The 14,903-nt window shown below is 40.0% G+C and overlaps 1 protein-coding gene across 1 annotated transcript in view; it reads left to right on the top strand.

Moving 5' to 3' along the window:
* The window catches only part of dym (dymeclin), a 51,279-nt gene that overhangs the window by 12,468 nt on the left and 23,908 nt on the right, over positions 1-14,903 (top strand). Inside the window, exons 9-14 of the mRNA XM_075455825.1 lie at positions 4,228-4,413; positions 4,556-4,734; positions 6,013-6,138; positions 6,287-6,400; positions 6,517-6,611; positions 11,040-11,139. Coding sequence (XP_075311940.1) covers positions 4,228-4,413; positions 4,556-4,734; positions 6,013-6,138; positions 6,287-6,400; positions 6,517-6,611; positions 11,040-11,139 — 800 coding nt within the window. The remainder of the gene's footprint in view (positions 1-4,227; positions 4,414-4,555; positions 4,735-6,012; positions 6,139-6,286; positions 6,401-6,516; positions 6,612-11,039; positions 11,140-14,903) is intronic.

Below are 14,903 nucleotides of genomic sequence, written 5' to 3'. Positions count from 1 at the left end.
AATGCACCCAAATTCTGGAGTCCAGTGTACCAGCCTCTGTGTCAGCATGTGACCTTCTCTTTTCCTCACTTTCCTCTTCCTCTTCATCATGTCCTCCTCCTCTTTTTCCACCGGGCAGCTAGCCAGGGCCGGAGCAGCCTAAGCATTGTAGCATTATTGGGTTTATTTGGTGGGCAAGCAGACAGGCAGAGGGAACTGAGCCAGACGGATAACAAACGGCACCCACAAAGGTAAAATGGAGCTTTGTGTGTGTGTGTGTGTGTGTGTGTGTGTGTGTGTGTGTGTGTGTGTGTGTGTGTGTGTGTGTGTGTGTGAGAGTGCAGGAAATGTGCCTGCCAGACTGGGCTCCCTGACACTGTTGGGCCAGTCACTGTGGTGCCAGTGGTGTGATGAACAGAGTTCAGTCACAGCTCACGCCATATCTAGTCTTTTCTCACTTCTGTTTCTGACCAGTCGAGAGAAAGACGCTCATCATGTTAGTCCAGAGAGAGATGGACTACGCATAATGTCATTTCTCTGTCTGTGTGTGTTTTTTTTTTTTTGTTTGTTTTTTTAAGTTTAAAAAGCACTTTGTTGATGTCCTCTTGCCCACATATAAATGCCCAATTTCCATTCCTCTTAACTGGAATTGCATAGACACTAAAATGACCTCAAATGCTAGTCTAACTCCTTGCTGGCAATTAGTGGATTTAGGTATAAACCCACATATACTAAAGGGAGAACACAGAGAAAATGTGTTTGAAAACCCTTATTTCATCTTGTGTAAAGAAAAGTTTATGTAGTTTTTACCAACCATAAGTTCATCTTTCATTCTCTCTCTTTGCTTTACAAAGAAAAGACACAAAGATGTGACCTGTCGTGTTCTTCTTAAATTCATTTAATTTCATTAAGCACTAAATTTAGGATGAGATTAATAGCAATCTCCAAGGTAGTATGAACATATGTATTTTCTCACCATCGTCCCTTCATGATTTAATTTAATTTTCAAATGTAGTCGGATACTCGTGTGCATAAAGCCTTTCACCCCTTTTAATGTTTAAACTAATCTCCTATATCATTGCTTCGGCTTTAATAAATGAATAAAAAATGACACAGCAGGGATCTGGACAGCTCATAAATATTATGCTTCCATCCAGCAGAAAATGTGTAAATTCACCCAGAGCTCTGTTCTCCTTCTCCAGCGTTCACCTCTAGATGGCAACAAATCCCCTTGGCTTCTCCTCAAATCCAGTAGCTTGATCAGTGGAGACCCACAACACACTAGCACTGCCTCCCACTAGTGCTTGGTCGTGCATTCTGTGTGGCTAGACGTTCAGGAGCCAGAGACTGTCATCTGTGTACCTTGGTGTTCATGTTTCTCGCGCTTCTTGTAATGCTTGAAAGCCCTAGCACTTCAGTTGCTCTGTAAGAAATTCTCTCACCCCCCCCCAGCCCCCACAAAAAAAAACTTACCCCACTTCATTTGACTCGTGGTTCCAGTTTCTCTTTGTACTGTGGCGCCGTCTATGTTGTTTCAAATTTCAGGTGCTGCACAGCATTGTGTGCGACTCTATTGTGCTCACTCTGGCTGTGATTAAATCTGTCTGAGAGCACAGACTTGTTTGCCGTTAATTTTCCAGTGAATTGTTAATCAGTTGTAAAGCTTAAGAGCTGTCACTTTTGTTGATACCTAAGTGCTTTCTATAAAAAAGGTTGACTATACAACACTGCTGCTCATTTTCACTGAATCCCACTCAGATAGTAGAGTTTAAGTTCTATAATTCTCAAGCCAGTCTTGAATTTCTTTTTTCTCTACTGAAGCCCAACCAAGAGAAGGTGTGCTTATTCAAAGGCACACAAAGGTGCACTAGTGACAATTACTGATATTCTTTTTGATGGCATTGTGCTAAATGATACTGAGAGGAGAGTTACAAGTAATACCTCCCCTTGTCTGCACACAGCTGCATAGTGAGTTTTAGCTCATCATTTATCTGTCTGGCTCACAACTTCACTGTTTTGGTTCACGCTCACTGCTCACAGCATCGTTTTCAGCTCCAATGAAATCTCCAAAAACCCAATGTACACATACAGTTCTGCCAAAAACACAGACAGTTTATGGCAGTTTTAAGTACTGAGCAAAGCAGAGCATTTAGCTGCTCAAGTCGCAGGTTTCCCTCAGGCGGCAGCAGACAAGAAGCAGTGACGAACAAGGGTAAATACTGAATTGACATTTGTCAGGTGGGAAGAGACGAGACTCCAGATGAATGATTATGTTGCCCCATAAATGTTGGACATGTAAAGTGCAATATGTAAACTTTAGGAAGTTAGGATACAGTTTTTCCCCTCCAAAAAAGAAAGTAACCCCATTGACGATCTGTGGGATGTGGGTCAGGGCGCTGGTGGGAATATTATAAAAGGTTAATTCTCTACTGCCAAAATAGTTCTGGCAATGCATGGTTTTTACCCTACCCGTAGTACACTCTGTGTGCAGTTCTTCTTGGCTCACGCCACAAAAAATTTGAAACATCAAATCCTTGAAGATTGAATTCAGACTTGTCTGAGACTGCCACACCTACAGTTACTCTTAGTTCTTTCTGCATGCTCGTGAGTTGTTTCCACCGCATCTCTCACGGGGCAGTATCCATAATTATTGATCCTGCTTGAAATGGCCCATGAATTGAGTTGTATCTGGTAATTTGTTGCCACAGTGAAGCAAAAAATAACAAAATGCAGACCACTGAGGAGTCTGCAAAGGCCATAACCTTGTCGAAGCCAGTTACAGATCTGATCATTGATATGCCAGCAATGCTAAGTATGAGGCCAATTGTGGGAAAAGAAATGTTGATCTTTTCAACCCTAGGTGATAACTCATGTGTCTTACTTTTTAAAACCAGACATAGTCATATGCATGTAATTGTGCTTGATATGTATTTTTATAGCTTATCCTCAGGAAGAACTCTTATAATCTAACTCTTGTCTTTGTAAACTGGAAGAAATTACAGAGTAATGCTTTAAACTTTGCATGTCAGCTCACTCTGGACCATTTCAATGCATTAAATCTTTGAAGTAAAACCGAGAGCACTTAAGATTTTGGAGCGGCTAGTTTGAGGACTGAAATGCCAGCAGAAGCGGACTTGATCGCGGTCCTCTTAGGGTGGCAGTGACGAGCCGAGCCAGTGGTGTTCTGGTTAGATGCCTGAATTGAACTGAATAGTCGGCATCGCATTTCTTACCGCCGGCCTCTCAGGTACCAGAGCCACCTTATCAGTAGCCAGATCAGTCGCTGGCTTCAGTGGGGACAAAACCTCCACTGACTTCTCAGTGCTCCGAATTTTGTCATTTTACAACTTGAAAAATATGCCGCTGCCTCTTTGTGTACCTCTTACTATTATTCAGAAATTCACTTTTAGGTTCTTGACTGTAAAATTGATAGAGAGTGGTCTTCCTTGTGCTTTGTTCTTTTCAGTGAGATTTCCTCCTCTGTCTTTGACATTTTTGTTGTTGACTTTAATTGACCACTTTTCCATTAAAGGTGGGGTAGGGGTTCTTTTTCTGGAGCATTTTTTTACATATTGCTTGAAATACTCTTCACACCCCCATTGCAACCAATTAATTAAAAGTTTTGACACAAAAATTAAAAGTTTTAGTGGCCTCTAGAACGAACAAGCCAGGAAAAACACTATCCAATCATACTGAACGGACCGTTAACGATGATTGGATTCTGATGCGTCTATCAAACTGTTCTGCTCCTCCCTCCCCCTGTGCTCGTACCCTGCTCCGTGAACGAATTACGCGTCCAGAAGCTTGGCAGGAAGCTAAACTAGAGCCAGCTTGGCTAGCACCTAGCATTATTAAACGGTTCATTATGATGTTGAAAGGTATTTTCTTACCTGTGAATCCGCCATGAGAAAAAGTTAGCAAAAGTTAACCAAACCAATCGATGCTTGCTGTCAGAACAGCGCTCGTGCACCTTTGTGCTCGTGAACAAGCATTGCGCGTTCATGTACTCTAGAGGCGTGGCTTCGGGGGCAAGTCTGAAGAAAGGGGTTGGGACTTTTGACCTGTGTATTTTCAAAATGCAGCTTCGCTGGACTCAAAATCCGGGATCTCCTACCCTACCTTTTAAAATAATGGATTGTCATTCAAATAAGGAAAATACTAAAGTTATGGAAAGAGAAATGAAATGTCTTTGGGTGTGTTATTATATATTTTTATCTTTGTACTACTTGCATCTCACTCTCCCTGCAGGTGGTCTGTGGAGTGTCTTTACATTGGGTGGAGCCAGCAGCAAAGCTGGGATAGACCAGGAGCAGAACCCCTTACCTTTATCCAGTCAGAGTCTTCTGTTACTGCTGGTACTAGCCAATCTGACAGATGGGCCTGAGTGGCCCAACCCCTACCGCCAGGCTATTACTTGTTTCAGAAACACACAAGGTAATAAATGTACACAGTAAATACTGTTTATTTTGTTCCATTGTACATATTTGAGACAGTTGTCTATATGTCTAACATGTGCCAGAGGACGCTGAAGCAATGTTGGTAGTAATTCAGACAATATTTAACCTCCTTCGTGTAGACACATCGTCCCTGCCTGCGGAGCAACCTCACACTTTCCAGATCAATTTCAACAGTCTGTACACGGCTCTGTGTGAGCAGCAGCGCTCTGACCAAGCCACGCTACTACTGTACACCCTGCTACACCAGAACGCCAACATGAGGACGTACATGCTGTCAAGAACTGACATGGACAATCTGGTGGGTGAGAAAGGCATGAAGTGACACTGATCTAATTATTCTTGTTGCAACCTTATATTTTCTGCGACGGGGATGCAAAAATGCCCACAAAAAAAAAAAAAATCCATCCAAGTGTGAGATGGGTTATGTTTACTAAAACTCATTATACAGTCACCCCAAACACACATGGGTATGGCCATGAAATTGTTTGATCCAGGACCAACGTCACGGTTCGGTAAACAGACCAAGATGTTTGCAGTGGCAGCTGGTGCTTTTCTTTACATGTGAGACGGTGCCAGTTTTTCCTTATAGTAGAATGTGTATGAAGGCATTTAGTGAATGAAAATCAATCTCTGGAGGTACATATGAGAGTGGTACTCACAAATGAAGCTCTTTTACACAGCTTGGTCCTATTGGATGAGAGACACAAGTGGCAACACCAACCAAATTACCTGAAACAAAAATCCACAGTGACTTTGACAGTTGACTTGCAGAAAACATAGTTTGAATCTTTAGCACAATGAAATCTCACGTTCGACCCGTCTGTACCCAGCCCCTTATTCATACCTTCTATAAAATACCATTATCAACAGATCTAAACTGAGCCTATTAAATTGGGGGGCTGCTAATGAGTCTAGCTTCTTTCTCTGCTGAACAGTAAAGCACGACAGCATAATGAGCTTACACTGCTACTGTGCATATGCATTGCTCGCCATGCTTTGGCTCCAGTCTGAGCAGTAAATCTTTTGGAAGCTGTTGTCATTAGCTCATCACTTTTGCCATCTGCTGCAGTCATTTCCATATATAGATTAATACAAAAAACAAAAAAAACAATGACTTTTTGGAATGTGTTTACATTATGCTTTGCTGAGTAGATATATAGCTCTGCTGTGGTATTCATTGTAGAATTTTAGATTTCATCCGTCTGTTGTTTGCATGTGCCCCCCATCAGGCTGTGCTGTTTGAAATAACCGGTTAAGGAGAGTCAATGAGTTGAGGTAAAGGAATGTACCTGCCATCACTGTGTTTTGCACATCTGTTGGCCTGCAACTGATTTTGCTGCTCAAAGACAGTTAATAGGACATGCTCCATCAGTCTCACAGTTTATATTTACATAGGTCATGTTTTTTGGTGATGACATTTGTAGTCAAATGGCACTATATGAATAAATCATTGAACTGCATATTTATGACTAATTTGATCATCAGACAAACTAACACACAAAAAAATGAATGAGCGCAATAACAGAGTAAAACCGACATGTATACTGAGCTCCTGCTCTATCATTCTTTCTCTTAGGTGTTGCCCATCCTCGAGATCCTTTACCATGTAGAGGACAGAAACTCCCATCATGTCTACATGGCCCTCATTATTCTCCTCATCCTTACAGAGGATGATGCCTTCAACCGCTCCATCCATGAGGTGGTAGGTAGCGCACCTTTTACAGCACATATCACACCTCAGCTCCTGTCAGGAAAACCATTCATTATGTGCCGTCTCTGAGATTATGGTCAGTCACTCCTGACGCTTTCGGCAGGAACGTGTCATTTCTGTCTGTCTTTCGCTCTCACAGGTCTTGAAGAACATCACATGGTACACGGAGAGGTCATTGACAGAGATTTCACTCGGCAGTTTGCTCATCCTGGTGGTCATCCGCACCATCCAGTTCAACATGACAAGGACAAGGGTAAACTGAACACGCATTCAGGCACACATTTCATACACCAAATTAGTGATTAGATTCATCAGTAATATCCACGTCCAACGTTCATTATTGTGTGTTGGCTTTGTGTTCACCCTCAGGATAAGTACCTACACACCAACTGTCTCGCTGCACTTGCCAACATGTCAGCCCAGTTTCGATGTCTCCACCAGTACGCTGCCCAGCGCATCATCAGGTAAGGACACGAGTGTAAAAACAAATGTAGCAGAGCGGAGGACAATAGATTATATTAAGTATAAGCTCTGATCTTCTTTCAGATCAATTTCAGTGCAAACTGAAGTGCAAACTGTCCGTCCCAGCAGTTTGAATGCCAAAGTTTAAAGTCTATTTTCATTTTGTCTTTTTTACTTTTCAAATTTGGTCAAATATTGTCTGTAAAATGGTCTTTTGTTGCACTGTCGTTCCAAGTACGAGTGAGTGACATGAACTCAGAATAATGTCAGAAATTCTGGAAAGATAAAATGAATAGACAGGAAAGTATGTTTTGAGTCTTAAGTCGTTGAATTCTACATTATGTATTAAAGCATTTTGTCACGGTGATGTAAAACACACAGTGAAATACTAATTCCCTTGCAGCAGCTCTCTCTTTGATTCTTTTGAACACACTGGTAGGCATCATATTAAATAAGTGCCAGCACTTTGAAAGTATTCAGGTTCTTGAAAAATCTCTGACAACTGAGTGTATTGCTTCCTGTTAGGGTCACATCATTCAACCAACCCCGACTCTTTAGAAGTGATGTGCTTTCTGACATCGTTGTTATATGGCAGGGTATTTCAACTTTTTCGGCTTCTGCTCTATAAGCGTCAGACCTCGGAACAATTGTCAATGGGGCTATAAAAGAGACACGATTTGGGGGAAAGGATTGACATTGACAAAGATAAACACTTAAACACCCTCGTTAATGTGAATATTTATCATTAAAGTTACCTGACAGAGGCTGCCAAGCGTTTATTGAGCTGCGTGCATGTGCAGATAAGAACATTACATAACATGAAAGGAATTGGGGGAAGGGTTTGACTCATGAGGAGACGGAAGAAGAGAACAAGGTCCAAATCACACACACACAAAGAGACATCAAGTCATTCATGCCTGTTTGTTAGCTCCAGGCGAACGGGAAGGAATGTTTCCTTCCCTGAAGACGTGCGCACATTCATGCACATTCAAGGATCCTCTTATCTCACCGCCTGTGTCTCTCTTCATATCTGTGACTCTGGTGTTTAGAGTCGGAGAAGAACACTGTCTGTGAATGTGAACATTTTAGTCCAGTGGTGATGTTGGGCAACTGACTCCATGTCTGATGATAATGATAATGATGATGACTGCGATGGCTCGGGCTGGGCTAAACTAGCTGGCTGGCTGCAAGATAAAGGGAATTTCCTGCCAGGAATTTCCAAATGTCGGCCAGGCTGCGCTGAACTCTGCTCCATAATTGACTCTCAGAGAGAATTGTAGCTGCTGCTGTTTATTTACAGGCAGCAGTGGGTTGATTTACTGTCCCCACCATGACCACACATCTTCCTTATTATTTTATGTCCATCCTTGCCGTCCAACATTATGCTGTTTCTCTCTTGCACTGCAACTGCCTCTGTTCAAGCTCATTCACTCTGAAGTCTGCAGACTCAGCAGACACCATAGGTTGGTAGCTAATTATTATGTTTCCCAATTATTTTGATAAATGAATCAATTCATTGTTTTGGTTCCCTATGGTTGTGAGGAGTCTATAATCCCAGATTATTCAGTTTGAATTTTCATTTTGGAGTGTTTATTTCCCATCTATCAAATAACAAATTAATTGACTCATTGTATTCACTCGCACAGTTGTTCAAAACAATCTACTTTTTAAATTTTATTGATCCCTCGGGAGTCCACATGGCTCATTCTCTGGCTCATAATTTTACTCTGGGATCCATTCGAATAGCTTAATATGCTTCAAATAAGCCTTTTTTCTTTTTTTACTATATATTGTTAAATTTTTAGCTCATGTGTTTCTAAGGTCCACCTTCCACAAGGTCTGGTCCGCTCTGATTGGTCAAAGCTAGCAGGTGCTCATTCTTTGTTTGAGGCACACCTGACTAGCCACCAAACAGTCATTATGCAAATATTTTACATTGAGTTGTGGATAAGTAATAAGATGAAAAATCTGGACTGCTCAGAGGCACATCAGGTGGAACCAAACCACGGGGTCTTCAGTGGAAGAAAATAAATTCCTTTTGCGTGGATTTTTGAAACTGTGCAGATCTTTTATGTGCACCAAAAAGGGGGGAAATAACATTCAGAAGAGCTTAAAAGTATATATTTCTTTTAAAAATGACTAAATATTGTTAACTGGAAATAGCTTGTGTCTTGCTGTGGATAAATGTGTCTGCTAAAATAATTGAAAATAAAATGTAAAAGTTGTCGATGAGAAACAGAGATGAAAGATATACAGAAACATAATGTGCTGTATCTGCCATCTGCTTTAAATACAGTATATCATCCAAGCCCTGCTGCAACTCCCTGTGCACAACTCTGCACTATCTCTCGACTTTTTCTGTTAAAGGTAATTCGGCAACTTTGGACTATTTCGCATTTCCAAAAATGATTCTATTTCAGAAGTTATCTCAAAGCTTGATTAACCTTAAAATAGAGACACAGCTTGCTACAATAAAATGTTGCAAGCCTTAAAAAAACTAAAGAGCTATGTATTATATACATAGAATTACACACAGTGCATCTGGATGAGAGAATCTGCTAGTCTGGTGTACAAAGAGCACCTTCACATCTTCAGTATGTCTACTTGAACCATGTCTGTCACTACTTAAGTTTCATAACAGATTTTAGGATAATTCTGGACCGTGTCCATCACTACCTCAGTTTAACTGACAGATAGGACAGGGCCAGCTAGTCACACTGCACATTGGGAGTTAACATCCCAGGTGGACCTTGGTTGGTGGTCTCACATGTGAAAGGGAGGACAAAAATTAAAACATAGAACAACAGTTCCTTGAGTATTTGAGGCTGAAAGAGCCTTTGACATTTGATCTGAACATGACAGGTAGACCTCCACGTAGCTGCCCTGATGCCTTTAGATAAAGACTGCTACAGGCTTTTTTGTGTGTTAGCGCGAGTATGTGTGTTTCCAGTGCTGATAGATGGACATGTAAAGCTCAAAAGGGCTTATCAGAGCTCTCTTTGTGTACCTGAGCTCCTCTAACCCTTTGCACTCATTGCATTTTATGTATTCAGTTTTGTTCTTCTTGATTAAAACACAAATCAAAGATCTGCTCTGCCTGGGCAAATGAGGAGAGTCATAGACATTAAAGCAAATCTTCTTTAGCAAAATGAGTCTCTTCTCAGGTGCCTGATGCGACCAAACATGTGAGTCAGGCTGCTGTGACGTGAATGCTGCATTAATGGTCATGTGTGCACTGACCCACTCTGTTGCTACAACCCAAGGTCACACACGCAGTCTGGCTGGATGTCTGTAGCCATAATGCAGCATCACACACGCACAGCGGAACAAGTCAGACTAAAACGAGGAGCACACACTTGTTCAAATACTGGGGGGAAAAAAGGGAGTTGCAATCAGAATTTGGCATAAATTACTCATAATCTGTAGTACTTTAACTTGTGATTTTTAAAATGATCTCATGCGTGTTTCATGATTAGTTTGTTATTCCAAGAATCATTAGTATTCATTATTTCTTAAAAGCTTCATTTAGAAATCAAAACAGGTCCGGCTTTAATAGTCATCCTTCTTAAATATTCTTCTTTATTCAGCTTAGATACATTTCGTAAAGGTCTCCTCTCAGTATTTTTGGTACATCAATTACAACACAAGTAGTGTGCTGTAATTCATACAACAGTGTCACTCTAGTGGCAGCCTTTTGCTGCAGTTCTGTTAATTTTGCATCTATCTTTGAATCCTCATGAGATTTTCTGCAGATCTTCTGCAGACTTTTCCATGCTGGTATGGATGTTGTGCTTCTTAAGGGATTTCTGCTGGTACCTCTGGCTCTTTTTGACATCTGTTATGATGAGTAACCATGCCAACAGGACATTTGTGTACGTGCGGGACCCCGGAACCCAAATGAGTTGCATAGGAGATGTCACAGGCAGTAACAAAAAAAGTGAGAGATGAGAGGAGGAAGTTTAAACCCCACCTCCTCTCTGCCAGGCTTTCAGGCTATATGAACATATAGAGACTTCAGACAGAGCGGCAAGAGTAAAAGTCGAGGTATTGCAGAGCTTGTTTAAAACATGTTGCACAATTCTGGACATGCTCCCTGGATATTAAACTTTTTCATATGAGTTTCTGTCCATTTTGTTCACCAAGAAAATTCCTTTGTGTTATTTATTTTGGTAACTACACATTTATTATCCACTGCTGCTACCAATGTGCGCATCATGTCATCAGCTGTGTGATGTTATCAATGATGTCAACACATTACCAAGCTGTTTCCTAAACAAATTTCAACTGCAGCAAAGTAGCATTAGAAAAGTATTTTTCAACTCTATTCAATAGCAACTAAGTACTTGGGTTCTTTGGTCTCCATTAATGCGTGTCGTTCATCTGAAGCCCAGGTCCTCATCCTTCTCCTTCTTTCTGTATCTCCCCTGCAGTTTATTTGCTTTGCTTTCCAAAAAGCACAACAAGGTTTTGGAGCAGGCAACACAGTCTCTCAGAGGCAGACAGGGAGACAACACAGCCTTGCCAGACTATGTGAGTAAAACACAAACACACACTTGCTCTCTATCTGCACTAAGTTTATTAATAGTTGCCAAAATATGTCTGCGTGGATAAGGGGCAGGAATTTGACATGGGTATTTGGGACAGTTCAGTAAGTGTGGGATTACATGCCTTTACATCTGAAGCAGGTCTTCCAGTGGATCAAAATTTTACCTCTAAGAAAAAGTTCACATTTGAGAAATGGTCCTGTTTGCCTTCTTGATAAGAGTAAGATGAAAAGACATTAGTCGATCAAAAATATAAAGCTTTATCCTTCAGCCAAGTAGAAAGGGCATGTCTCCAGATGTGTTACACATTTTTGATTAGGACGCTCTGGTGAAGACTTTTTGAACTCATCACCAGCTGCTGGCACCAAGATTAGCTTATGATTATCACAGGATTTATTTCAAGTCTTTTATTTATCATGTAGCTTTTTTTTTTTTTTTTTTTTTTTAAATGTCACTGTTCTGTATAGCATTCTTGATGGGAGTGAAATTAGAATTAATTGGTGAGGAAGCATCATCAAATTAAAACTGTTTATTTATTCCCAGGCAACATCTATATCATATTCCACACTCGTAAATCTCATGAATCTGGACTTAGTTATAGGGGATAGCTCAGAGCTTAATAAAGATATCTTTCTTGAAGGATGAAAATATTCAAATAGAATAAGAAATTGGATAAAAGCTAAATGTGAATTTCGCAGCAAATTAACGATACATTAATCTTAGGCAAACATTTCTCTGCCAGCTGCTGCTGCTGTCCAGGTCTGAAAGATTAATATACGTGTATTGTATTGTATCCGGTCTCGATGTGTTTTTTTTTTTTTTTAAAGTGTCTGGTTTATGCTGTTTCTTTTGGACTTCTAAGGGAAAACTTGGCCCTTTCGCAGACATTTTCACGAGAACTTTGTAATTCTCTGGAAAAAGATGAAACAACACCAGGACATTCCCTTAAACCAGACTATTGTTCTTATTCTGTCATCTGTTCCTATTTATCATAAAACTTCACATATCTAACAGTTAAGCAGAATTTAAGAATTGATTAGAATTATTAATGAAGCATGGCCTAAGGTGTGATCAGCATTGCCAGCAGACAGAAGTCTCTTACATTCTCAGCAGCACTGAGCGGAAAGCAGTGAGAGATCAACTGTTAGATGAGAACGAGAGCTCACTTGAGACACAGGTTAAAGAAGAAGAATAAATCCAGACAGCAAATTATTATTCATTTCCAAGTAATATCAAATGACCTCTACTAGTTACATATGCATGACTGCTTTTACTGATGCAAATATATTAAACCGTTTAAACAATGCAGAATATGTCCATCTTAAACTGTATTGGCTGGCTTTTTTTTTTCTATAAGTGTTTTCCATTATATACATCTAGAATTGAATTTTTCATTTTCACTCTTGAGTATTTTTACACGTTGAAAGAAAGATGTGATATGTCACGATATGAGCTTTAGAGATCCAGGTAATTGTCGTCTTTGGATGAATTCAAACTACTTCTTGTTCCTTTAACATTTTTGATAAATTAGTGGCATTGGCGCTTAGAGAAGGCCAGAATATTTAATTTTGACATTTTAAAACCACTTGCAAGTCTAGCAGTGATTGTTTTATTCTAACCTATCGCTAATAAAGTACTTGAATAAAAAAATAACTGGGGCATTCTGTTGACTGTTAACGGATATGATTGTATGTACTCTAACCTTAAGGTTTGCCTGTCCACCTCTCTGTCTGGCTGTCTCATTTAATTAGCATGTTTGTAGTTAAATTTGTGTTTGCATATATCTGTTTGGAGGAAGCCTTCCCAGATGCCTTGAGGTGTTGGGGAAATATGAGTGCATGTGAATGCTCCTTCATCCATGTAGTGTCTGTGATGAGGCCCTGTACAAACAGACATCTCTATACACATTTAAGCACACACTCAAAAAAACATAAAATGCAATTATCCAGCTTTGTTTTTAAGCCCTAACTCCTTCAGGGCTTATTTTAAGTCTCTGCTTTATTTACATGCAAGCATAATAGCACATTATACATGCCAGAAAATATTAAAAAAAAACAAAAAAACAGTGGTATGATTGAATTTTCTCTGTGAAAGATATCATTGCAGCCAGCTCTTCCCACGGGAGTGAGAAAAGGCAAATACATGCACAAGGAGTAGCAGGTCAAAGTGAAGGGTGACCCGTACAACAGCACTACTGCGTTTGTCAGACATTCAGTGTCTTGCTCAAGGGCATGTGGCAAATTTTCAGCATATTTCATGGGAATTGTGCAAGGGTTTTCTTTTCCTTGAAAAGTGTCTGACATCCAGTCTGGGTCACAGACTTTGAAGACGGTGCTTATAAACTGTTCTGATATAGCTGTTATTCTTCAGCTTAGACTACACTAACCCTATGTGACATTGGTTCCCATGTCTACTATCCACATCTAGAGGCCACGAGTTTTATTGACAAATTTTGATGAAAGGGGAAATAATGTGTTGTTTGCTCTCGGATCTTGTGAACACATACACAAATATATATTGAAATATAAATTGTGTTTGAATATCTCTTGGATACTGGCTGAGTTTTGAATGGAACAATCCGCTTTATCCATATGTCCGGTTACACACATGTCAGTAATGTTGTCGGAGTTTAAGCAGACGCATTGTGCTGTACGGAGGGAAATGACTGAATGTTTCTGTCTAGTGCTGATTCTCATTGATAATCTTTTAAATTTTTTGCCCTTGTTAATCAAGCTAATTGAGTCTAACTTCTCAGCCTGTGTAAATTACTATTGTATTGGCTACACTAGAGGTTTTATATTACAGCTCATGTTAGTTGCGCCATCTGAGCTCCCTTTTATTTTCCATTTTTCCAGTCGATGTAGGTTGCAGGGGTGAAATAGAAATAACAAAGGTTTGATTGCAGAGATTTAAGCTCGTTTGGATCATCTGTTAAATCTGCGTACATATGTATCTGCAGCAGGGCCATGTGCCCTGAACCATAGCTACACAGTAGCCTGATGTGCACCTTCCCAGAATTGCAACCACATGCTGTGCCGACTAGTTCACTTGTTATACAATGTATTGCTTTGGTCAAAGTTAATGCCTCTGCGAGACTAAATTATAACTGTATCCTTCTTGCTCATAAGGCAAACAGTTACCAGTATTTTGCCCTGAGTGGGTCTGTTTTCATAACTCTGTGTACAGACTTGGTTGGTTCAGTGATTAAACACATTTTACTTTGCGAGGCAGTTGCATTCTAGGAATATTCTTCAGTCACAAGAGAATCCATCTTGCCATCTTCTAAGCTATCCACCTCTATCCAAAACATTAAAATTAGCACCAATCTGTCCTGACGGCTACATGGAAGTTTTAGGTGTGACAACGGACAACAATTGCGGCTTCTGTTTGTCATGAAAGATGCCTGCATCAGGTTGAAGCTTGCTGTTAACATTGAAATTACTGGGTAGATTACAGTTAAGAGTGGTACTATTATAGTCATTTATTTATTTTAATATTTCCTGCAGTCTACAGTTTGTTGGTGTTAATTTGCAAATTGCACTATGTCAATTCCTTAAGTTACTTGATAAACTCATGATATCTAAACAGTATGTTAACACGCAAAGGGTAGCATTTAGTTGACCATACTGATGTTCTTTAATGAGATAATCTAAAGTTGAAAACTAATATAAGGACAAGTCACTCCATAATGTGAATACATCTTTAGGCTACAGACTGAAGCTTATTTTCCTTTTTTGATTGAATTGAAAT

The sequence above is a fragment of the Odontesthes bonariensis genome, chromosome 22, assembly GCF_027942865.1.
Source record: "Odontesthes bonariensis isolate fOdoBon6 chromosome 22, fOdoBon6.hap1, whole genome shotgun sequence".
NCBI classification, from domain to species: Eukaryota; Metazoa; Chordata; class Actinopteri; order Atheriniformes; family Atherinopsidae; genus Odontesthes; species Odontesthes bonariensis.
The sequence above is the reverse complement of the archived record's forward strand: the minus strand, read 5'-3'. Positions and strand labels throughout refer to the sequence as shown.